Genomic DNA, 26,861 nt, shown 5'->3' on the forward strand with positions numbered 1-26,861 from the left:
GGCCTATTTTAGAGCAGGAAGTGAGGCTGCATCCCTGTCCCTTGTGGCCACATGGTGAGCAGTTAGATCCCATTGTTTTGAAGTAAATGTGTCCCAAAGTCTAAAAATCAGTGTGAAACATTAAGAACTGTCACATATTTTCTGCAAGTAAATGAACTTCCTGTGTTTTAAGAAAAATATGATGATTTTATGTGTGTTCAAAGCTGCATTCATGCACTGGCTAGTGTTTTGAGTTCTGCTCAAAATGAGCTAAAGTTGTCACCACCGAAACATTTGGTAAAGTTTTGGTAGTGTTACGATTGTTTTGGTAGTGAAATGTTCAATCAGTTATTGTCATAACAATATTAAGGTATATGGTCACTCAAAACAAAAGGATTTTAGGGTTAAAAACAGTTTAAAATCAAAAACGTGTTTTCAACTCTGACTTTGAATGAGTTTGGTAAAATGATCCATCTATGAAAATGAATACTGTGTAGCATGAAACAGTAGCAGCCGTCTTGAAGACTGAACTCTATTTTGGAAGAGTATTAGCAATCAGCATCATGCAAATCTGCATGCCTACATCATCGCAGACTGTGTGGAGTTGTTAAGCAAACTCAAATAGACTTGCTTATGTGCTTCCTGACACATACCGTTATCTTCAAGATGGCTGCTGCTACCGTTTTTAGCTAGGGTGCTTTCGCTAACATCATGTATGCCGTAGCACCAGCTTGCCTCATGCATATGGAGTTACAGTACACTCAATACGCAACATCCATGCCTCCAGGACGCATGAAGCACTTGGTCTCGTGGCACGGAGGGCTGTGTGGCCTGTGTTTGGTTTCAAAGATCGTGCCGTTGACCAGTTTGAAGCACGTTAGCCTACGCTGCGCATTCATTAAACAGCCTCTGTACACTGCGCTGGCATTATCGAATAGATTTCGCTCACATCTACAGCAGCAAGGAACACTGAGGATCAATGTAGTGTTTGTGTGTGTGTGTGTGTGTGTGTGTGTGTGTGTGTGTGTGTGAGGAGGGGGTTGGGTGGACGCTGGTCATTACAGCACCACCTGTTCAGCTACTTTGACAGACACGTCAGTGTGTGCTGCTGTATCAGCAGGTCAGCGTGAGAGAGAGAGCGAGAGCGAGAGACAGAGAGAGAGAGCTGAGAGGGGGTGGGAGGCTACAGGAAGTTCAAACCTAATTATTTTATGCAGATTGTGTATATATAGTGCTCTCGACTGAGAGGAGCAGATGTTGAAGCTACAGCAGAGCGTCTGCGAGAGCGAAATTCATAACTGCAGTAAAGTAGGAGATCGTGATGGATCTGGACTGGATTCATTTTGGGACTAAAAGCTGGTTTTAAGTGGCTAAACTTTGAGTTTCGAGTTACATCAACTTAACATTTGAGTATTCAAGCAATACATTTGAGTATTCTGCTAGTTAGCAACATTGCTAGCCAGTATTGATCCTATACCCTGACATTCTGGCTGTAATAAATCACATGCAAGCGTATATATCCTGGGCTAATGCTTTGGTGCCACTCTTTCCCCTATTGGTACCCTGCTAAGAAGATCGTGATAACAGCAGGCTAACAGCAGAACCAACACTAGCACAAGCAGCTGCTCAAACAGCTGTCATTTTGACAAGCTGGCTAGCTAGCTAGGCTAACTGGCTCTCTGCAACTAATCAACATTATTTGGGCTGAAATGATATGAGTTGACATGGTTACATGGTATGTTATTGATGTATTAGCAGTTAGAGGTTTCATGAAACATGAATTGAGAAGTTTGCATCTGGGCAATCTCTACTGATAAAGATCATTAGAAACATTAGGATTAAAATCTGATGAGTTTGCTTTCTAATGGTAGTTGGATTATTGGTCACCATTCCTGCAGGACATCTTTAAATCCATCAGGAAACCAACAAATGCATCTGGAATCAGAACAGCTGTTAAACCATTAGACTCATTTACATTGTGATATCAATCCAGATACCTTTATTGGTTTCTATGATTTTTGTACGTATGTATGCTGTGTGAATATTTTACCATGTAAAGCCAGCCTTAGAAATGATTATAATATTCAAATACATGCAAATTTTTTGGGACGAAACAAAATTCTCAGGCTATTTTTAAACTTTTAAAATAATTTGAAATCAAACTGAAATAATGAATTCTACTGGTCTGACTTCACTCACTGAATTATTACCTAAAAAATTATAAGTCCAGTCATTGTGGGGTCAGAGGTTCACAGCCTGTCTCAGAGTCCACACTTGTGGTTTGCTAGCGTTGCGCGCTATGACACATTTCTGAATGTATCAGAATCTTGCAAACGTCATTGCGATGTTAATATTCTTTCACGATATGCATTAAACATGTTAGAGCGTCAGAAATGTGGTGCATTGTGATATATATGTTTCGCCCAATGCTGCTTTGATGTGCTATTCAGGAAACAGTGCATTTAGTGTGCGTTCTGTGCGATCTCATGCATTGTGCTTTTACACGGTAGAGAAATGTGATGCACCTGGAGTCTGTTTAAATCTTACATTAACATGTTTGGTGTCCGGATTGTATCTTACTTTGTAACATACTTTGGCCAGATTCTATTTACATTCTGCACCCAGTGTGACCAGATTAGATCTGACTGTACTTTTCCCACATTAAAAGCACCACATATCATGAGTCATTTCCGTTTTTCTTACATTTACTTATGTCCCCCAGTTATGATACGAATAGACAAGTTTGGCTTGGATGCTTTCATCAGCCCCAGGTGCATGAAAGGCACGTTTGGGGACCACCTTGCACTTCCCTGTTTATCCTCTCACCTGCAGGTCAGCACTCGACAGACACATTTTTGCTAACGTAACTGCAGTGGTGAACTGTGACTATTGGGTCATGATGGTAATGCTCATTTCTGTTTGCATTACTATTGGATTTCTAATAATATGTTGGCTGTAAGCTAAAACTGGTGCACATTAACATTTTTTGGCAGTTCTAGATTAAACACAAGAGCAAAAGACATCTGTATTGTCAGAAATTAGTGACTATTAGAGAGAGTCAATCAGGTCAGGTCATAAATGTTAATGAATACTAAAACTTGAGAAAAAAACTAGGAAAAAAACACAATAATGCCATTTTCTGCTAACACCCCTATGGGGTTTCTTATAAGATGTTAGTGCTAAGCTCAGATAACCCCAGTACATATGAACATTTTTTTGCTGTTTTAGATTAAATACAGACATTTCAGTTTTATTTGAAGCTTGTAACAGATATTAACCCAGATTTGCGCCTGTATGTATCTGTTTTACAGTGACTCTTTCTGTAAAGAGTCCTGCCACCACTGTTTTCCATTCCTAACAACTAACCAAAACCTGGCTAGACTATTCATAGTCACAGTTAATCTAACGTGTTAGGCTTTCAGTTCAGCTCCTGAAGTCCTAACCAATGGGAGAGCAGCTTGGCTGTATCTACCTAGATACCACATGGAAAACAATCCTGATTGGGTAATTTTCCACTGAGTGTTTCAAGATTTTAACTCCTTTGTTTTCCAAATCGAAACAATGGAATTTAAATAGCATCATCATTTTATTAAATAAAACTACTGTCAAGTATGTCCTGTGATGGACTGGGGACCTGTCCAGGGTGTATCCTGCCTTCCGCCCAGTGACCGCTGGGATAGGCTCCAGCTCCCCTCCGTCTCCCCTGAATGTGGTTCGAGTGCTCTGATCGTAATCCGATCTCAATGCGGCCTGGGTGTGTTAATGCGGTTAGGTGAAATAAAGTGTGATCCAGCACCAAAAATGCATGTGAATACAAGGTGTAAACAGCCTCTTGGACACTTACTGTGAGAACTGTGAGTGTGACCTTTGGGACAGGCCGTAGCGCCACTACCAGAGGAGATCCTTTCAGAGAGTTTAGACAAAGTGAAACTTTCTGGGCAGGGCGATCATGGCGAGAGCGACAGCTGTGCCTGAAGTGTCTCTCTGCTCTGTACTCTGTACATTGTTTCCTGTACTGAGTCACACAAACACGCAACCGTGACTCTGCCGAGGCCTATTGAAAGGAAAATGATGTAATCTCTCACTCCCTCGTCAAGCGCCTCCATGCATGCCTCCCTTTTGGGAATCCCTTTCTGATTAACACCTGTTACACTCCTTCTTTTTCAGCCCTCCCTCTCTTCCTCCTCCTCTGGCTCTCTCACTTCACTCAGGCTGTGTCATTTGTCACTCGATGGCACAGCTCGAAAAGCTCCTGCGTGCTCAAATGCTTCAGTTTGATGGTTTCTTTATTACTCAGTACTTTAATCTAAATCTTAACCACTGATTAAATTCAGTCAGACATGAACAAGGTCAAAATATCTGTATGTACATGAGGTTGCAGAAATGCATGTGATCAGCTTAGCGTCGGAAATGTCATTTATTCACTTTCCCGGGTAAAAATAAATCAGCCTCACGAGTAGAATGTGTGCAGAATACATTATATGTGGTTAGAGTGTTATTTTATGATGCGTTTGTAATGCTGTATGTGCTGAAATCTGGAGCAGCATTGCCCCCTGGTGGCGGGGACATGCTATAACAGCTCAGGCGCACTACAGCAAGGTCATTAGTCATATGAGGACAGGTTGGCAATTGGCAGAGGCCATTTCTGTAGGCACTAGACTAAATGGCTAAATGGTAAAGATTACATTAGAATGCCTTATGAGAAATGGAGTCAAAACAAGGTAGTGATAGGAACCAGGCGTCTGAAGATGGAGGGCTGGCCAATATGTGGCCTGCTAGTATACATATACATACATACATCATCTAAACCGCTTATCCTTCTGGGTCGCAGTGGGGTGCTGGAGCCTATCCCAGCTGTCATTGGGCAGAAGGCAGGATACACCCTGGACAGGTTGCCAGTCCATCACAGGGCAGACAGACAGACATATACAGTCACACACACACCTAGGGGTAATTTAGCATGTCCAATCAGCCTGACTGCATGTTTTTGGACTGTGGGAGAAAACCCACGCAGACACGGGGAGAACAGGCAAACTCCACACAGAAAGGACCTCGGTCGCCCAGCTGGGAATTGAACCCAGGCCATTCTTGCTGTGAGGCGACAGCGCTACCCACTGCGCCACTGTGTGTGTGTATGTATGTATGTGTGTGTGTGTGTGTGTCTAGTTCCTACATATAAAACTGTGATAGGATAATTTTGACTTTTAACACAATGCAAAGTGTAACTGAAGTGTTCAAATTATGTAAATAAAATTTTATTATGTATATGTATTTATTTATTATATAATAATAATAAAAATAATAATAATATTGACTTATCTACAAATATTTATTTGCATTTATGTGTTGATTGTATAGTACATATAGCTAAATAAATTCTGCATTTCTGAGGCATTTTACTTATCAATAAATATTTATTAGAATTTATATATTGATTTTACAATATTTATAACTAATTAAATTATTTCTGAAATATTTTAGTAACAAAAATAGTGTAAGGTTGTAAAATACATTTAAACAAGTCATTTTCAAACATTTGTACATTCTTTATGTGTAAATTGTTTTATCTTTTTCACCCTCGGCCCACCACAGAACTTTGCACTCGCCCAGCCCCCCAGTCAAAAGTTTACGCACCCCTGGTTTAATGCCTCTAAAAGCTCTCTCACAGAAGGTTATTACACAAAATGGCTATGAATATATTGCCTAGGGCCTGAAACAGTGTTTACCATTTGAATTGTGACCTAATAAGTTTTGTTTTTTTTAAATCAATTCATGTTGGAGGGATACATGCAGGGCATTGTGAGGCAAAATAGTCCCCAAAGAAAAATGACATTTTCAGATTTTCCACTATTTTACCATCATCAACATTCCATATGAACTCAGAAGACTCGTGTAGGTTCACTAGTGGTTCTGGATAGTAAATAAAATGTCTATATTTGTGTTGTAGTCAAGGCGACCCCTGGTTCCTATCACCACCACTGTAAAGACATCTGAACCATTTCACACCAAACCACTCTGAATGACTCTGTTTACATCTCACACACTGAATCATGCAGGAAATTTGGAAAATTGGTGGAGTTCCCCTTTTGTCAAGCCTGAAAAAACAGAGCAAGCTCCTCTGACACACACACACTCACACACTCATACGCACCCTGTCAGCGTGCTTGTGCTGGGTCGTCCACCTCTTTGAAGGTGCTGCCAAATGGAACACAGACCAAAGGCACATCTGGGGTGTCACTCAGGCGAGTGTGCGCATGCGCTGTCACGCACACCGACACCTGTCAGGCTCAACAAGAACAAATGAATCCCTACATTCAACAAACATACACATTTAAAAAAGATGGTTCTTCAAAGGTTCTTTAGTAAAGATAATGATTCTACATAGAACCATGAACACGTAAAGAACCATTTGCATCCTTAAATGGTTTCCCTTTTTGGTGCTATATAGAACCACATACATGCTATATCTACCATTTAAACGTGCAAAGAACCAATTAAGCATGCAAATGGTTCTTTAAGTGTTCATGGTTTTACATAGAATCATTGGGCCTCATTCTCCAACCGTTCTTAAGAAGAATTTTCTTCTTAAAACTCACGCAGTTTGTATGAAGATTCTGACTCACCAGTGTTTTCTTATGTGGGATTTGTTCTTAGGTAAGAACAGAATCTACACACTCAAGAGCACAAAGGTGAGAACTACACATTCAAGAAGAAACTGGAAGATATTGGAGAATGAGACTTAATGTATGGAAGTCCAGAGAGACCATGAGGTAGTTATTTTGAGATAACGAGTCAATTATCTTGCGATCTCAAGATAACAAAGTTGTTATGTTGAAATAACAAGTTACTTATCTTGTTATCTCAAGATAACAATCCAGAAAATTATAGCAACAGCTCATGGCCCCCCGGACTTCTGTATTAATGTCTTTCCTAAAGGACTGTAACTTAAGTCTAAAAGTATTAGCCATCACAAACAGTTCAGATACTATTTTTAATAGTATGTTGTTAAAATGTATGGCAAGAGTGAATAAATAAATAAATAAATAAATAAATAAATAAATAAAAATCCACAACATTTAAAATCATCCAAACTTCAGATGATGGTCTGATCAAAGCCTCAGTATTTCAGCTTTGTACGCTAAGAATGAGCAAAACTGCACCTAATATACCAGTTTTATCAAGGCATTTTGTTTACAGGGACGCTCCAGCCAAAATGACAAATCTATTCATCGCTACCTGTTTTTTTTTACCTTACACACTCATATGCAAAAGTATTAACAGCCCAGACAAACAATGTTTTGTTGATTTCCTAACTGAAAATAAGTTAACACATCATCTACAGGAAACTATTTTTGCAAATTTTTGTACATATTTTCTATTTATTTGCTGAGATTTACCAACAAACAAAAAACCATAAAATAAAAAGTGTGCCAAAACATTTGCAAAGGCCACCTTTTATGGTTTTTTTTCATCCAATATGTGTAAATTCAGCAAATAAACGGTAATCTTGGATTAAAATGTGCAGAAGTGTGTCTCTGTAGAGGATGTGACTTAGAAAATCAACAAAACATCATTTGACCAGGGGTGCACAAACTTTTGCATATAACTGTAGTTCCTCTTCATTTCTAATCTATAATTATTTGTTTTCATTTATTTCATTTTCATAACCTTGCTCTTTTTATATATCTTTTACTTTGCTTGTGTTCCTATATTACTATTGTTATTATTGTTGTTGTTGTTGTTATTGTAAACGTGCATATTCACATCTACAACAGTGACATTTTCCAGTTTAAAGACAAGAAAACCCACCTTCTAATGATGATGAGGCATCTTGGAGGAACTAGAGCGGCTTTGGGGTGGATTTTCATCAGTAAACTGTAATTCTTATTTTCCCTGCTAGCTAGCAAGTGTGAATGGAAGTCAGATGGCTAAAGCTACAGTTATGAAGTCGAATATCTAACTGAAACTGTGCTGACTGTCTTGAAATCATCACTACAATAGAAAGAGTGGATCAGTCAAAATGACAGAAGTGACTCTTCAAATAAGGAGTTCAAAAGTTAGCAAGGTCGCCACTCGACTATCTAGTTTGGTTATTTTCTCTGGTTAAAGGGGTAAAAAAATTAGTCTCTGGCTTCCATTTTGCACTAAATAAACATCAGTTTTCTTTACGATTAAGCAGTAGAAGACGAGGAGGGAAGAGTGTGAGGGAGTGTGTTATCGCGAAATAACATCACGGCTGTGATTTGGTCGCCGTAGATCATCACAGCCGTGATGTTATTGGCGATAACACACTCCTCGAGTGTTCTATTGCTTTAATACAACAGTTAAATAAATAAAGTAATAAATTAATAAACTGGGCTGTGAACGCGGCGTTTAATATGTTTTAATGTTCGCAGTTCCTTCACCAAATTATAGTTCCTTAACGAGCAGCTTGTTGCTACGTCAGAGTAACGAGCTCCGCCCACTCAGTGGTGATGACAGTTTGGGAATTTAGTGTCGTCTCATCTTCAGAGTCTGACCAAATCAGCTGTCGGTCAAATGTGATCTTAAAAGTGTCCATTTTCTGTTTGTGGCAAAGTAAGAACTAAAAACGATCAAATGGAGCTTGAGCGTCTCCTACGGCTGTCAACGTCATTGCTTAGCAACGGCATCTCAGCGGAGTGATACAGTGTTTGAAAAAAAACGTGTTGTTATTCCACCATTAGGTCAGAATGCTTCTCAACCAATCAGCTTGTGGGGCCGGAACTAACTGTTGTATAATTTTGTTTAATGAAGAGGTCAGAGTTACGGTTGCTAGCATTAGCTCAGCTCAGCCCTGCTCACCACAGAACATGTTCAATTCTGGCTAACTAAAGTGCCGAAACAAGTTCAGATGATAAAGATTCAAACCTGAGGGAGTCAGTTGAGAGGGAAGAAAAAGGTGAAATTCTATGGTGCTTTGACCTGTAGCCAGATCAGTTAGCTTAACGTTAGCTTAGCGAGCAGGCTACAGACCAAAGCAGTGCCACACACCACAGTGCAGGTTTGATTCTGACTACCTGCTGCTCTGCTGACACAAAGTGTAGATAAACACTGAAGTCTGAGAGCAGGAGGCTGAAATCAAACCTGTTCTGTGGTGTTTGGGACTGTAGCATTTTGGCTAAGCTAGCGGTAGCTTAGTTAGCAGGCCAAACGTAGCACACAGCACAGTGCAGGTTCGGTTCCAGCTAACTGACGCTAAAACAACGCCCATTTAGAGGATGTCTGAGAGTCAGAGTCGTGACTGCTGTGAAAGCTGAACGCTGGGCCGCTGTCATGCTTAGTTTTCCTGAGGTTTTTTCTGCCTCTGATTTTTCACTTCTGTCAGCACCACCTATCAGTGAGCTCCCACACCCCCAATCAGTGACCCCTGTAAAATAATAAATAGATGGTGTTTATTTGGCAGTTCAGATGAGTGCTGAGTGCTGATTTTTTAGCATTACTGGTTAGCGTTACTGCTACTGAGTGCTGATTGGATAGCATTACTGGTTAGCGTTACTGCTACTGAGTGCTGATTGGATAGCATTACTGCTACTGAGTGCTGATTGTTTAGCATTACTGGTTAGCGTTACTGCTACTGAGTGCTGATTGGATAGCATTACTGGTTAGCGTTACTGCTACTGAGTGCTGATTGGATAGCATTACTGCTACTGAGTGCTGATTGTTTAGCATTACTGGTTAGCGTTACTGCTACTGAGTGCTGATTGGATAGCATTACTGGTTAGCGTTACTGCTACTGAGTGCTGATTGGATAGCATTACTGCTACTGAGTGCTGATTGTTTAGCATTACTGGTTAGCGTTACCGCTACTGAGTGCTGATTGGATAGCAATACTGGTTAGTGTTACTGCTACTGAGTGCTGATTGGATAGCATTACTGGTTAGCGTTACTGCTACTGAGTGCTGATTGGATAGCATTACTGCTACTGAGTGCTGATTGTTTAGCATTACTGGTTAGCGTTACTGCTATTGAGTGCTGATTGTTTAGCATTACTGGTTAGTGTTACTGCTATGGAGTGCTGATTGGTTAGCATTACTGCTACTGAGTGCTGATTGGTTAGCATTACTGCTACTGAGTGTCGACTGTTTGGCATAACTGCTACTGAGTGCTGATTGGTTAGCATTACTACTACTGAGTGCTGATTGGATAGCATTACTGCGACTAAGTGCTGATTGTTTGGCATTACCGGTTAGCGTTACTGCTCCTGAGTGCTGACTGGTTGGTGAGCTGACCAGCTCATTGGCAGAGTGATGTGTTAAATGTACTTGGGGCGCCTTGATAAAGTCCTATAACTGGAGTTTTAAAGCGCTCAAAAATATATCAGCAGTGTTAAAATCTGTTCTGTGTTCAGGAAATGAATACATTCTTCTATAAAAAATGATCAAGCATTTACAAACTATAATATTGCTCCATATAAATCTATTCATTTTGGACTCACTCAGGAGCGCCCTCTAGTGTTTGACAAACAGAGATTTTACAGAGTGGCAATTCTCCTCTCTCAAATTCTCTAATGCAGTAAAAAACAGTGAATTCTGTCGAACCGCTGAGTTTAATGTTACAATGCTACGCTACACAATGCTGAATAACACGACAACATTGAATATTAAACGCTAGTTTCAGGCCGGAATGTCAGAGTGACAGATTATACCATGTAATATTTCAGTAGTTACACCGATCAGGCATAACATTATGAGCACCTCCTTGTTTCTACGCTCATTGTCCATTTTATCAGCTCCACTTACTATATAGGTGCACTTTGTAGTTCTACAGTTACAGACTGTAGTCCATCTGTTTCTCTGCATACTTTGTTAGCCCCCTTTTACCCTGTTCTTCAGTGGTCAGGACCCCCATGGACCCTCACAGAGCAGGTACTATTTGGGTGGTGGGTCATTCTCAGCACTGCAGTAACACTGACGTGGTGGTGGTGTGTTAGTGTGTGTTGCGCTGGTCTGAGTGGATCAGACACAGCAGTGCTGCTGGAATTTTTAAACACCTCAGTGTCACTGCTGGACTGAGAATAGTCCACCAACCAAAAATATCCAGCCAACAGCATCCTGTGGGCAGCATCCCGTGACCACTGATGAAGGACTAGAGGATGACCAACACAAACTGTACAGCAGCAGATGAGCTATCGTCTTTGACTTTACATCTACAAGGTGGACTGACAAGGTAGGAGTGTCTAATAGAGTGGACAGTGAGTGGACACAGTGTTTAAAAACTCCAGCAGCGACTGCTGTGTCTGATCCACTCGCACAACACACACTAACACACCACCACCACGTCAGTGTTACTGCAGTGCTGAGAATGACCCACCACCCAAATACTACCTGCTCTGTGAGGGTCCATGGGGGTCCTGACCACTGAAGAACAGGGTAAAATGGAGCTAACAAAGTATGCAGAGAAACAGATGGACTACAGTCTGTAACTGTAGAACTACAAAGTGCACCTATATAGCCAGTGGAGCTGATAAAATGGACAATGAGTGTAGAAACAAGGAGGTGGTCATAATGTTATGCCTGATCGGTGTATGTTGTGGTTTGTGAGGTGTGTGATTGGTGTTATCATGAGCTGTGAATAGAGTATATTTTTTCCTGCGTCACATTTAAAGAGTGCAAATTCAGGCCTTCTTTTCAGAATGATGATTATAGCTCTACGGCACATGACATCCCTCGACAATTACATACCATTACATAGCATTCCGCGCTCCGCCGTAATGAAGACCCAAGTCGAGCTGAATGACTCTGTGGTCTGTGGCAAGTCTACTGTGAAATGAGTTGAGTAAATAAAGCCGATCCGAATCCATTTGAATATAAAATGAGGGGACGGCACACGGGTGCGAACCAAATAAGAGCCGTTTAAGTGATATTTCTGAGCGGCCCGGCCTAAGCTCCCCATGCTTTCAATATTTGCGGTCCAGTGAGGCTAAAGCGGGGTAAATTGCCTGGATAATTGAGCATGGGAACCGTCGGAGTAAAGGGAGAAGGGGTCAGCAAGCAAGCTTTAATTACAGTGTGCAAATATTCAGATTCCTAATTAAATCTGAAATACAAGCTATAGAGAGTTCAAATTAACCTTAGGCGATCAGGCCCAGGGTGATCTTTTGTTATTTACAGGGAATATATTAATATATTAGTACAATATATTTACTCTGCAGATTGTGCACTTCTCTCCAGTCTCGCTCAAGTGAAGCAATGAAAATCAAACTCGGGGATCAAACACTCCGCCTATGCACACAGCAAATCCTGCCGATGCTAATTACGCTCGGCGCGTCAATCACACCACACGCGACCTGAAGTGAGCAGTCAGTGAGGGATTCTGTCAACATCAATGATATCGAGAACCCTTTCATTTCAATTATAACATTGCACAGCAGCAGTTTCAAAGCAATAAGGATGACCTCAGAGAACACAGCACACTAGAATTACTCTCATTACTTAACGCTCCAGCTCCACAGTGCACATTATTTCTGAAAAAAATAAAAGCAAAGGCAAAGTGATTCTTTCTTCTCCGTGAAAATGATGAAACAATAATTCAAGGCACAAGGGTAATAAAACATATCTTTACAATTTGCTCACAGTTAATAAATAGAAAAAACAAAAATAAACCCCCCTCTATTCTTTCTCTCTCTAGATATTTGAAGGTGTCTGGATGCATTATCTTTACTTTTTAGTCTTTTATGCCAGAATAAATGTTTATGAGGAAGTTTTTTTTTTTAATTTCACAACTCTACTGAGTTAAAGGGGAATTGCACCAATCAAAAAAATGCTGCATAATTCAATAAAAGTCGTTCAAAGTGGTTTGATGTGAAACGCTCGGTTCTGGTGGTGATAGGAACCAGACGTCCACCTCTGAGAGCTCCCTCACAGAAAGTTATTACGTGAAATGGTTATGAATTCACTGCCTGATGCACTGTTAGAAATAAAGGTTATGCGCATGCACATTTTTCACTAATCGAGGTACAAATGATGTAAATGTTCCCTCAGAGGTACAACAGTGGTTTTAAGGTCTGATTGTGAACCTTAAATAAGTGTTTCCAGGTGAAAAGTTTGTATTTGTACCTTTTCATAACCGAATGTTTTAAAACAGAACAGTTAAATAAAAGCCTGTAGACGAGACGGGGTGTGTGGAGTCAGTACAGCTTAGAACATATCATTTCAGTGGATTATGGTTCAGTTATGTTCCCTGACTAAAGGTACTGAGATGTACCCTTTAGGGAACCACCCCTGTTTTTTCTAACAGTGTAGTTGCACAGTCCACATCCCCATCACCTTTAATGAAGACACTGTGACCCCTGGTTCCTATCACCACCACTGTAGAGAAATCTGAGTCAGCATGTAACGGTAACCATTCGGCATCAAACCACTCTAAATGACTTTGTTTACACCTCATCTATTAAATATGCAGTAATTTTATCAAAAAACAGTGAAATTCCCTTTTAATATATCTGATGACTCTACCTTCACAGCAAAGTTTTACCAGGCTAAGAAATATACGCTCTAATACACGCTTTTAAAAAAGCCAATCTAAGAAGTAAGATACTTTTCCAAAGCAATAAAGTCAATGTCAGTATTGAAATAAAAGAACGCAGCCACAATATTGACTAAATTAATGATCAGTGGAATGAAAGTAGCTGTATATCTGGTGAAAGCAGCAAAGGAATGTATGTGTAAAACAAAGAGTTCAAAAACTGCAAGCATAATTCACACAAAGCCACACTCAACGCAATAATTTGGACAGAAATTCAAATTGACACATTTTCTCCCTTTAGCCCAAATGTAGTGAATCAGCGAAGACGGGTCTGATGTCATTTGCTTCTGTGCTTTTGCACTGGAGCTACGAGGCTAATGTAGCTAACAAATATAACCCCATTATCACTGTGTAAACTGCATGCCTAAGGCCAGAAACATGCTTATGTGAACAAGTACGGTTTCATGTGTAGTTGCATTTTGAAATACATCACGACACAATTGGTTATGCAAGGCAAGTGCAAGCTGCATTCTGAGCAGTGCACCAGGGGGCGCTATAGAGATAGCTATCTTGTAATGCTGGTGTGCTTTTGTCTGGTCGAAACACATAGCAGTTTGAAGAGTCTCTCGCAGAAGAGATACATAGGGTATGTTGATGATTAAATGTTAAACGACAAATAGATAAATGTTTGACAAATGTTCTCGGTCAGAAACTATTCAATATCCAATAAACAAATAGGCGAGTTTGAATTCTATGCATGAGGGCGCAGGAGCGCCGTTTGTTCTGGTAGCCCTACTTAGTTGACGGCCAACTTAATCCAGAGATTAAACTATTTTAAACCAGGATGTTTAGCCACATGACACGTTGCTAAGGTACACTTAAACTGACTTTTTGTTGAGTGAAGCCTTAAGCTATAGCCTACAAATGTGTTTGTTAGCTAACGGTTAGCCTATGTAAACAGTACCATGACAAAAAAGCTTAAAAGCTGTGAGCTACAGACTTTATGTTGATTGCTAAATATGAACTTCAAGCTAGCCCCAGTGAGGCCATGTATGTTTGCTCACTTGGGCTAATAATATGTGGTAGATGTAAGTAAACTACATTACATTACATTTGTTATGTTAGGCTGCATTTTTTTCCTTCAATAAAGCCTAAAGTGGAGTACTCAATCCTGGTCCTGGAGATCTACCACCCTGCAGAGCCCCATTCCTAATCTAACATACCTGATCCAGGTAACAAAGGCCTGCAGGGACATCTGAGCCAGGTGTGCTGGATCAGAACTCTCCAGGTTGGTAGATCTCCAGGACCTGGACTGAACACCCCTGGCCTAAAGTCTTGTTTACATAAAACAGTGCTGTGTCTGATGTTTTCATCGGTCTGTGATTTTAGTTTTGTCAGCTAATGATTAAAAACCGACTAATAACGGTTGGTTATTGGTCACAAGAATTTGCCAAAATTTGCATCCCTAATTATACATCATCACCTCTTCTTTCATTTACTGTCAAAATGTTTGGCTGGTACTACTCTTTTGCGCTATGAGGCACACTTTTGTCGTAGCTTCAACGCAAAACAAAAGCAGCAAACTTTGGTCACCAAACGTGTCTTGACTGAATGACCATATTTGATGTGTGGGGAACATTGTGCAACTTTGATTGTTTTGTTTAAATAAATTAAAGAAGTCTTATGGATATTTTTAAATGTTCATTCTCCTCCCGTGTCATTGTCAGAGTCCATCTCAGTCATTGTAGAGCTGTACCACTCTGCATTCTCTTCCTGCTGCCCCTGAATACCAATAAGGGAGACCGCTTCAGTCTCTGGCTTTACTTTCATGCTCATCGCCTCCTGCTGCTGACCCTGATGCTTGCGCTTGGTGTGCCGCCGTAGAGTGTTGCGCTCAGCGAAGCGCATGTGGCACAACAGGCACTGGAAAGGCTTTTCCCCTGTGTGTACCCGCTGGTGTCTTGTCAGCTCCGCTGCCTCTCGGAAACGCCGTGGGCAAAGCTGGCACACGAAGTTCCGCTGACCCGTGTGGATATGCTTGTGCCTCTCCAGATGGCTTGAGCGTTTGAAGGCTTTGCCACACAGCTGGCAAACGTGTGGCTTGCTCTGGGAGTGCGTGATGGAGTGGCGTTCGAGGTCCGAGAGGTAGTAGAAAACCCGCGGGCAATACTGGCAGTAAAGAATGCGACGTGGGCCTAATGCCTGCGAATCCTGGTTCTTGGGATGGTTGGTGGGAAATATGGGTGACGATGGACGAAGAGGTGAAGTGGAGGACAGTGATGGAAGGCCGTCAGCAGAGGTGGAGCTTAATAAAGAGTCCGTTTGGTCCGCCGGGATGGAAGCTGGCTCAGAGACTGGCGACAAGACTTGTTCCTCTGGAGCATGAGTTGCTGATGGGGACGCTGACTGTGTTGCTTCAGTTGAGGGTGTAACGACTGAAGGTGTCTCACTGGATTTAGGTTGTTTTTCTGCTTTTTGTACGGCAGATACCGCTAATCTGAGTAGTGCTTCCTGAAAAGAAGTGGGTGTGTCAGAGCATGCCTCAGTTTTCATTTGTTTAGCGGGACTCCTAGATGTCGCTGACGAAGTGCTTGAGGAGGCAGTGGGTGAGGTAGGGGCAGAAGAAGAATTACAGGGCTTATTTTGTCCTGAGACGTCTGTATTAGTAGTACAGGAGACTGGTTCTGGTTTAAGGCCAAGTGTGGGAAGTGCAACAGGTAATGTGGAGGAAATTTGAGAAAGTTGCTCTGATAATGTAGAAGACTGAATTCCACCGGATACTTGGGGAGATGAAAGGAGAAGAAAGACAGGGGAAGACTGAGTGTTCTGGGCAAGAGCCAAAGGTAGTGTCAAAGCCATGACTCCTGGATTTGTTTTAGTTGCTGACGATGAAAGTGTCTGAAGTTGAGACTGAGGAAGAAGGAGGATGGGAGTGTTTGATCCAGTGTTACTAGCCACTATCTGAATAGGAAGCGAAGGCAAGCTTGATATGGTCGGTAAGGCTGCTGACTTGGCCTCATCAGTAGAGTCAAGGGGAGATTTCTTCTCAGTCCTTACGGTATCTTGTTGGGTTTCTATTGAAAGATCAAGACAAGTGCCTGGAAGAGACAACTCTTGGGCAGTGTCAGAATCTTGGGAGGATGCAGTTGCCTCATCCTCAATCTGCGCAAATCCAGTACTGATCTCCTCTGAGGGAACCTTCGGCATTTTGGAAGGATCTATCTGAGGGACTTTCTGACCATCTGGAGTGAGAGTGTAGGGGATGCCTTGGTCGTCTATGAGAAGTGTGTCCTTTGGATCAAGAGACGAAAAGCTGGTGCAAGGGGGAGACGGTATGGCTATATGAGAAACAGAATGCTGATCCCAATTTTCTAGGAGAAAATTGTTTGGATCATCATTTCTCAAGGTAAACCAGCACTCCTCATCATCCTCATCTACTTCTACGTGTTGAGTATCATCCTCAATCTCATCTACCTCCATCAATAACGAACCCTCGTATCCAGAATCTAGAACCCATTTACATTTCTCTTTGTTATCCCTGGCCTTCTTTTTTGGCAGGCTTAAATCCAACGCCTTTTCCTGCACTGGGATGTCTTTAGCACAAGTCATGGCTTCAGGAATTGCTGCATCAAATCCCTCCTGTCTTTCATAAAATATAATTTGAGTTTTACAGGCAGCTTGGTCGCAATCTTGACTGCATTCTGGTCTTTCTTTCTTTGGACAGTCTCTAGTTTTTTCCAGAGCCTCACAGTTTTTACTTCTTCCATGAGTAATATCATCAGAGTCAACAATGTTAGCAAAGTCCTGTATCTTCACCTCCTCTTTGGTAACGTGACTAAGTCCTTCATCAAATTCTTTGCTACAAACAGAATGAGGGGATTGTCGCTGAACTTTCATTACTAGTAAATCGCTGGATACGAGGTTAGAATTTAAATGTATCACTTTGGTTATTGGTTCATTCACTTCTGCAGGCATGATATTGGGTGTCAATGGCAAAACTGTTTGCACAGTGTCTGTTTTGGTTTCTGGAGTGGTGACACCATTTGTGACAGCCTGATTTGACTGAACAGGATTCTTGTCTGAAACGGAATGCCTTGGTGATCTCTTCTTGCCGTCACTTTCTCTATTGTCAGTGCTTACTTCATCGTGCTGTTGAGATACCCCTGAGACGGAGGGAATATTTTGGAGTATTTGGTCTTCAGATTCAAATTCCATTAAGAATTTAACTCGTGATTTTCTGTGATGGAGCCAAGATCACTCTCTTTGATTGGTGCGTGGGTGAGAAGGTCCTGACAATCTCCTCTGATGTTTGAACCATGAGTGTCCTAACTTCAGTTGTTATCTCACCAGAGGAGGAGCGATGACGTCACTCAATACTTGCTGAAGTAGTCAGTTTATTGCTACCTGAGAAACTTCTAAAGCATTTCCTCCAAAGCCTCTTGTACAAACCATGCAAAGAGAAACATTTCCTGTTTTGATGGGGCAGATGGTGTCCATCCATGGTACCGTCACAGCCATTGGTCGGAGCATTAATCTGGAAAAAGAGTGCAGAATTCTGTATTCAGTATTTGCACAGGACAAACGTGATACAGATTCCTAGTAGGGGCTGCACTGATTCTGATTCCTTTACAGCCAAATTGACCAGAGGACAAGTTTTATTGAATTATAAAAGAAATAAAAATGAAAGATAGTCCTTTTACCCATTTTGTCCATTTAAATATCTATTTTTTTTAATTCATGCAAAGCTCAATTCTTCCACAGCACCCTTGCTGCATTGTTTTTACTTGTGTGTTTTTCGCACAAATTGTAGAAACAAAGAACAAAGCATGGGACGTTCTAATACAATAATTAATTATAGGAGAGCACAATCGGGATCAGCCTGAACAGAAATCATTTACAATTAAGATCAATGTGTTCATTTGGCATGCAAAGTGTGCTCTTTGGGTAAAAAGCAAATAAAAAATGCTACTGTTTTGTTTCTGTTGCACTGTTGCCTAACAAAAACTGGCCAATTTGACTATAAAGAAATCAAAATTGCCATAAAAAGCTTTGGTTAGTTGTGTTTATATATATATATATATATATATATATATATATATGTACACTGTCTATTTACTAAATGTAACATATTCAGGAAAAAATAAAACATAAAATGGGGTGATGACACATTTTATATTTGTTGTTACATTTTTTTTCCAATAAACTCAACTTCCAATAAAATCATGCACATTTTAGTGTGTTCTTTGTAGAGGATGTTTTAACTTATTTTCACTTAGAAAATCAACAAAACATGTTCAAACTCATGCATGAAACTGTGTATTAATTCACAACATTATACTGCAAACACAGAGCATGTGCACTTCAAAATATTTACATAATAAAGTCAAAACATAGATTGGCCAAAATAAAAATAAACTGGGCAACTGCATGTTAGGAGAGAAAATCGATCTGATAACTGATCCTGACTGATTCTGATCATGCAAACCTAATTTCTAGACAAAGAGCATCTACGCTCCCACAGTGATTCACAACCCTTGACAAACACTGACAAACTATTTGTGTGAAGTTATAAGGGCCCCACTCTGTAGGCTGAAAGGCATCAGTGCTCTGATAGATTATATCCTTTTTCATTTTGATGGTTTGCCTGAAATTCCATCACGGTAATGTTTGGAGCATCCCAAACACTTAAAAACTCCAACCTTGAGGGATCAGGTGGGGCTCTCTCAGTAGCTTAGGAACAGAAAACTGACATCGTCTACCAGGACAAAGTGTCTTTCGACGTCAGAAGTCATCCAAACATGCAATACAACAGTATGTGTACATTGTAAAAAATGAGAAATCTGCTCAACTTAAAATGATATAGTAACTGATTACACTGCTTTTCTTGAGGTGACTTAACTTGAGGACACCAGAGTTCACAAAACTCAAACTTCTTAGTTGAGTCAAAAATTCTCCCAGCTACTGTTTCTAGGTCTGCATCTTGGTTAGATAAACAAAACTTAATTTGCCTTTTTTTACTCAATTTCCCCACTAGTTGGTGCTCCTTCTATCACACAGTCCCATCTGGCATGTTTTCTCTCCTGCTGTTGGGATGAGTTATGACACAGTTGCACCACATTAACGTTGCCTTGCTTTAAAGTTAAAACAACAAATATTTTCTCCAGTATTTTAAACATCTGTAGATACAAAATCTGAGCGGATTCATGTTTTCCTGAGGAGTGCAGTGGACTAAGCCATCAACCCAACAGGAGGTTGTGAGTTTAAGCCCCAGCAATGCCACAGCCATCCATAAGTGTGTACCCAAAAGGAAAAATGTCCATCAGGATTGTGTGATGCAGAGAGTCCTGACTAGTGAGGAAGTTGAGTATATAAAACAAGCTCATTTTATTTACCAAACTGAGACGCAGAACTAAAAAATTAGAGAATTTTTGACTCAACTAAGAAGTTTGAGTTGTGTGAACTCTGGTGTCCTAAAGTTGAGTCAACTCAAGAAAAGCCATGTAATCAGTTACTATATCATTTTGAGCTGAGCTGACCTCTCACTTTTAACAGCGTATAAAATCGGACTAATATCATTAGATCAAGACATGGTATTGGTAGTCTATTAACATCCTGCAGTCTAGGCACACATGTAAAAACTATCACACATGTAGATATTTCTTGAGAGGCCTGGAACACATTCCAGTGACAAGGTAATTATATCATCAGCCGTTTAGCTAAATGTTGAAGAGATTCAGATTCTGCTTTTGCTCTTGATTCAAATAACCTTTTAACACCTATCAACAACACAGTCAAGAGCTAAAAGGAACCCCTGAATACAAAACAGCTCTGCCTGTGCTGTTCTTCTCCCTTTCAAAGAACATTCTGACAAAAAAAACAATAACTCTGACATCACGATCACTGTGTGACTCCTAATATAGTGACCGATCAGTGCCAGTTGGGGTCGTGACCCAGTGATTTGACACTAATACTCGTTTCATGCTTCAAACGTGTCGCCTGGTGAGAAATGAAAAAGTGCATAACTTCGGGCAGTTGAGCATTTCCTGCTGCGCTGCCGGTGAGAATGATTTTTGACCGTGTTATTAAGCATTTCGCCCCAGTGAGTGATGCCAGTTTTCTATTCCAGAGCCATCATGGAGCTGCCAAGTCACACCACATCTCAGGGCAGTCAACTATGAAAAACATGAAAAAACTATAAAACATTTGGGCTGCGTAAAACATGAACTAAGATCTGAATGCCATGAGATTAAAATATTATAATAATTAATGGGCACAAACATTCATCATTCAGTCTCAAAACATGCAGACAACCTTTTCTTTTCAGGCAGAAAAATTCAGAAAATTGCTATAGTTTACTGCAGTATACTGACTATTATATAAATACTATACATCCTTATAGGTATCTTATCATTTCTTATAGTGTTACTGTAGCTACTACACTCATCCACCAAATTTCAAGCTTTTCAACATTTGTGCTTTTCCATAATAAAACGTTTTGTTCATATTTGGCTTATGAATCTTCATCAAACTCTAGTCATCCATGCTTGTGAGTTGGCCTGTAGTGCCCTAGTCCAAATGTATAGCTTTATTAATGCAGCACCATTATCAATTTCTATTCTATTCCAGTATATGTAGTACTTATAGTAATCTATAATACTTGTGTGGTATTGTGTAGTAATCTATAGGTTACACAAAACTAGGCCCACTTCTTCTTTTTCACTAGTATCTATTATTCCCCTAAAAATATGACATGAACTCTTAATCCATAAATCAAAAAGATATAGAGTAATACTACAGGTAATTACCACATTAGAAACTATAAAATTCCTGTGCTAGTTATGTATAATACATCTATAATAATCCATAATATTTAAATCCCTGTATGATATTCCTGTAGTTCTGTGATGTATTGATCTATAACACTTGTTCATAAATAATTGTAAATAATAGTAAATAATTATAATAATTGTCAGGATTCTTATAGACACTGTAACCTGTATAGGGTCAAGTGATGCGATGTTACATGACAAAACTAGGTCAGTCCCTTTAATTTTATGCGAAAACGTCAATGCCTTCAACTCAGAATCTGACATAAATCAAACCCTGTTATATAATTATTGTATTAGAATCTATTCCACTTCCATTCCCAGTGATATTCCTGTAGCACTGTCTTACAGTAATCTATAATATTTGTGTAGTAAACTGTAGTAAATGGCCAGCGCCCAACCAGCAGGCCCAAAGTTTAATTACACACTTCTATATCCTAAGAATAGCTCAACAAGTTTGCACTGAAGTCCCTGTAGTTACGGAATAATTAGCCTTAGTATGTAATTAACCTGAGATTTTAAGAGATGTTCAACATAATTCCTAAGTCAAAAAACATCTTTAGAAATAATATAAGTAACTAATATTTCTATAGTGCTGCGTATTGTATTCTACAATGATCTATAAAATTTTCACCTCTAATAAAATTGCAGTAGTTCTGTCTTATAGTAATCTATAATACATTCACAACATTATACTGCAAACGCAGAGCACGTGCACTTCAAAAGGAGTTTATACAGGACTCATAAGAATATCATAGTAAATACAGACCATTACTGTAGTTTATTATAGAAATGGTCTGTATTTACTATGATATTCTTATGAGACCTGTATAAACTCCTGTGGTGTTACTACAGACCTGTTTCATAAAGGCCAGACAGCCTGTACAGGTTCAAGTGATGCGATTATAACACTAAACTAAATCTTATGTTTTATTCATTATTATTTCTTAAAATGTGAAAAAGTCAAAGGCTCTGACCCCGGGTTTAAGATAAACCCCTCAGTCAAAACAGAGCTATAGAAATGTACCTATTAGGAATCCTATGCGATCCTATTCCTATCCTATGAGGAATAGTAACATTTCTAGTGCTGTACCATTATTCTATACTGATCTATAACATTTTCATTTATAATAATATTCCTGTAGCAATCTATACTATTATATTATAGTCTATACTGTAGTCTTAATATAGATCTTTTTCATAAAGCACATACAGCCTTTATGGTTGATCTTTAGAAATAATATGAGGAACAGTAGGATTTCTATAGTGCTGGGTGATATATAATATTATCACCCAGCACTATAGAAATCGTACTGTTCCTCATATTTTATACATATATATATATATATATATATATATATATACACACACACACACACACACATATGTAGTAAACTATAGTAAAGCTAATGTCTGTATTTACTATAATATTCTCATAAGAGTCCTGTAGTGTTACTATAGATACTATAGGGTTACAATGATGTGATGCTACACAACTAAACTAGCTCTTACTTTTTATTCACTATTATTTCCTAAAATGTGAAAATGTCAACAGTCCCGACTCCAGGTTTAACAAATTCTTTAGAAATAATATAAGGAACAGCATAATTTCTATAGTGCTGTATATTTATTATATAATGACCTACAATATTTAATTTCCAATAACATTACTGTAGTACTGTCTTATGGTAATTTATAGTTCTTGTGTAGTAAATATAGTAAAGCTAACGGTCTATATTTATTATAATATTCGTATAAGAGTCCTGTAAAAACTCCTGTAGTGTTACTTTAGACTCGTTTCATAAAGCACAGACAGCCTGTATGAGTTAAAGTGACGCGTTATAACACGATGAGACTAAGTATTACTTTTTATTTATTATTATTTCTTAAAATGTGAAAATGTAAACGGCCCCAACTCCAGGTTTACCATAAATTCCTAAGTCAAAAAAGATCTTTAAAAATAATATAAGGAAAAGTAATATTTATGTAGTGCAATTATTTATATAGAGTAACTGTTCTATAATAATCTATATTTTCACTTCCTGTAATTTAATACTTACGTAGTAAACTATAGTAAAGCTATTGTCTGTATTTACTCTAATATTCTCATAAAAGTCCTGTAGTGTTACTACAGACCTGTTTCATAAAGCACAGACAGCCTGTATGGGTTACAGTGACACGATATGACACGACTAAACTAGCTCTTACTTTTTATCTATTATTATTTCTTAAAATGTGAAAATGTAAACGGCACCAACTCCGGGTTTAACGTAAATTTCTAAGTCAAAAAATGATCTTTAAAAATAATATAAGGAACAGTAATATTTATGTAGTGCAATTATTTATATAGTGGAATTATTCTATAATAATTTATAATATTTTCACTTCTTATATATTAATATTTACGTAGTAAACTACAGTAAAGCTAATGTATATGAAATGATATTGTGAACAGTAATGTCTATAGTGCTGTATTATTATTCTTTAATAATCTATAATAATTTCCTATCTAATAATATTCCTGTGATTCTGTCTTATAGTAATATATACTACTTATACAGTAAACTACAGTAAAGCTAATGTCTGTATTTACTATAATAATCTGATAAAAGTCCTGCAGTGTTACTATAGACCCGTTTCCTAAAGCCCAGATAGCCTGTACGGGTCAAACGGACCGATATAACCGACTAAACTAGCTCTTACTGTTTATACCCTAGTATTTCCTAAATCCGGCTCGTGAACGCGCCCGGCTCGGGGTTAGAGACGAGCCCTCGGTCGGTGCCCTCCGCCTCGCCATGTCCTCCTGCTGCACACACAGCGCCGCGGACGCCATTACGCGGAGTCGAAGGTCCGATTATGGAAAATAACCGGAGGAGGAACCGCGCGGAGGCTGCGAGTCGGACCCGAGCCGCGTGGTTCGTTAACCGGACAGAGTGAAGCCGCGGAGAGAGACGCGGAGACGGACCGAGGCTGACCGCTCTGAGCGGAGAGGGTAAACACACAGACCCGCCGAGGACTCGAACCTGCGGCCGGCCATTTTCTCCCCTACCCGCGGTCCGAGCCGGTCACACACACACTCACACACTCTCACACACACACAGACGGAGAGCTCGGCTCGCACACCGACCACTAACACTAAGTTTCTGAGCCTAACAGCGTTCCTGAGACCGCCCCCCTGTTCCTCACACAGCGCCGAAAAGCCCCCCTCAGCACTCACTCTCACTCTCACTCTCCGCTTTCCGGCTGAATTATAGTGAATATGAAACTGTTCTCACCCCGCGAGACGGCACTGCCTAACCCCAGCCTCGCGCACTTCCGGAAGACCAAATCTGAATGAATGAGGGGGCGGAGAGAGAGAGGGAAGGGGGGGCAGAGAGAGAGAGAAAAAGAGGGAAAGGGGAGGGGGAGAGAGAAGAGAGAGAGAGAGAGAGAGAGAGGGAAAGGGGAGGGGGGAGAGAGAGAGAGAGAGGGAAAGGGGAGGGAGGGGAGAGAGAGAGAGAGAGAGACGAGGGAAAGGGGAGGGGGAGAGGGGGGGGGAGGGGCGGGGGGAGAGGGAGAGAGAGAGAGAAAGAGGGATAGGGGAGGGGGAGAGAGAGAGGGAAAGGGAGGGGGGAGAGAGAGAGAGAGAGTGAGGGAAAGGGGAGGGAGAGAGAGAGGGCAAGGGGAAAGAGAGGGAAGGGGAGGGAGATAGTGAGGGAAGAGGAGGGAGAGAGAGGGGGAAAGGGGAAGAGAGAGTGAAAGGGGAGAGAGAGAGAGAGGAAGATGAGGGATGTTTATGAGTCTCAGCAGTGTGAAATTACGATGAATGTCGAGTTGGATTCACGTAAAAGTCACTTGAATTCCGATCTGGCTGTTCAGACGGTATCGGATTTCAGTACCACATATGAAAGCGTCTCAAATCGGAACTGAAAATGTCTGCTTCAGTGTGTTTATCTGTTCACACTGACACACAGAGACACACATCTGTGTCACATATGGAGAAAAAGATCGGATTTGGGCCACTTTTACCTGCTGTGTGAACAAAGCCTTGGACCCAATTTACACCTGGTCACTTTATGCATGTTAAGTATCAGGATTATATCTGGACCACATAACAATACAAGTGTAAACGCACCAAAGACGCATTTAAAACAGGTACAGATCCGATCACTCAAACCACTTCAGGAGGTGGACTGAGACGCATTTGAGCCACGTTATAGCAGCGTAAACGCATCCGGCTCTCCAAGACACATATAACAGCCAAAACTCCTCCCAGTACAACCAAAACTCCTCCCAGTACAACTGAAACCAATCTTAGTGAAACCGAAACTCCTCCCAGTATAACTGAAATTCCTCCTAGTACAACCGAGACTTCTCCCAGGACAACCAAAAGTCCTCCCAGTACAACAGAAAGCCCTCCAAGTACAACTGAAACCCCTCTCAGTAGAACCGATACACCTTCCAGTACAACCAAAATTCCTCCCAGAACAACCAAAACACCTCCCAGTACAACCTAACTCCTCCCAGTACAACTGAAGCTCCTCCCAGTACAACTGAAACCCCTCCCAGTTTAACCAAAACCCCTCCCAGTACAAACAGAACTCCTCCCAATACAACCAAAACTCCTCCCAGTACAATCAAAACTCCTCCCAGTACAACTGAAACCAATCTTAGTGCAACCGAAACTCCTCCCAGTATAACTGAAATTCCTCCTAGTACAACCGAGACTTCTCCCAGGACAACCAAAACTCCTCCAAGGAAAACCAAAACTCCTCCCAGTACAACCAAAACCCCTCCCAGTATGACCAAAACTTCTCCCAGTACAACCAAAACTCATCCCAGTACAACAGAAAGCCCTCCAGGTACAACTGAAACCCCTCTCAGTAGAACCGATACTCCTTCCAGTACAACCTAAACCCCTCCCAGTACAACCAAAATTCCTCCCAGAACAACCAAAACACCTCCCAGTACAACCTAACTCCTCCCAGTACAACCGAAGCTCCTCCCAGTACAACTGAAACCCCTCCCAGTACAATCGAAACTCCTCCCAATACAACCAAAACTCCTCCCAGTACAACCAAAACTCCTCCCAGTACAACTGAAACCCCTCCACGTGCAGTACATTACTGGGTACGTGATTCGTGCCTGTGAGGAAGAGAATCATGGAGGACGCAGATGGTTGGGCCGGAGAAAACGAAAGGCTTAACAGCAATATAGACAAACACGACTGTACAAAACAAACTGCTTCACGGATAAACAGGTAATTGGCTGCCGTGTAACGAGCGGATTTGCATATTCCGTCCCACATGGAAATTGGATTTCAGTCCAACTAACTGGAGACGCATTTGACTACCAAGTGTAACTGCATGTGGTCAAAATCTTAACAGGATACAATCCAGATACTAGACACGGGAAGTGACCTGGTGTAAACAGGGCTCGAAAGACCCTGAGCTTTCCAGTTGCTGATTTTGTTAATATGGAAAATAAATCCTTGAATATTAGAATCTATAAGCTCTTTTTTATTCTTGGAATTTGCTGGAAGTTGGCAAACAGAGGATATTTTACATTTCTGTATGCCAGTAATTAGTCTGC

At 40.5% G+C, this 26,861-nt stretch overlaps 1 protein-coding gene across 4 annotated transcripts; it reads right to left on the reverse strand.

Moving 5' to 3' along the window:
- Positions 1-11,976: 11,976 nt before the first annotated feature.
- Positions 11,977-24,673, reverse strand: LOC118824961 (transcription factor Sp2). 4 transcript variants are annotated; one of them, XM_036595457.1, is made up of 2 exons: positions 24,566-24,673; positions 11,977-17,998 (listed from the first exon to the last, which is right to left on the reverse strand). In XM_036595457.1, the coding sequence occupies exon 2, from the start codon at positions 17,677-17,679 to the stop codon at positions 15,166-15,168; it is 2,514 nt and encodes an 837-aa protein (XP_036451350.1). In that variant the 5' UTR covers positions 17,680-17,998; positions 24,566-24,673; the 3' UTR covers positions 11,977-15,165. The 4 variants fall into 4 exon arrangements, with proteins under 4 accessions (XP_036451350.1, XP_036451358.1, XP_036451374.1 ...); XM_036595465.1 differs by lacking the exon at positions 24,566-24,673 and adding an exon at positions 24,508-24,544; XM_036595481.1 differs by lacking the exon at positions 24,566-24,673 and adding an exon at positions 24,003-24,137.
- Between the last annotated feature and the right edge of the window lie 2,188 nt (positions 24,674-26,861).

Source organism: Colossoma macropomum, unplaced genomic scaffold (genome assembly GCF_904425465.1).
Source record: "Colossoma macropomum unplaced genomic scaffold, Colossoma_macropomum, whole genome shotgun sequence".
Taxonomy (NCBI): domain Eukaryota; kingdom Metazoa; phylum Chordata; class Actinopteri; order Characiformes; family Serrasalmidae; genus Colossoma; species Colossoma macropomum.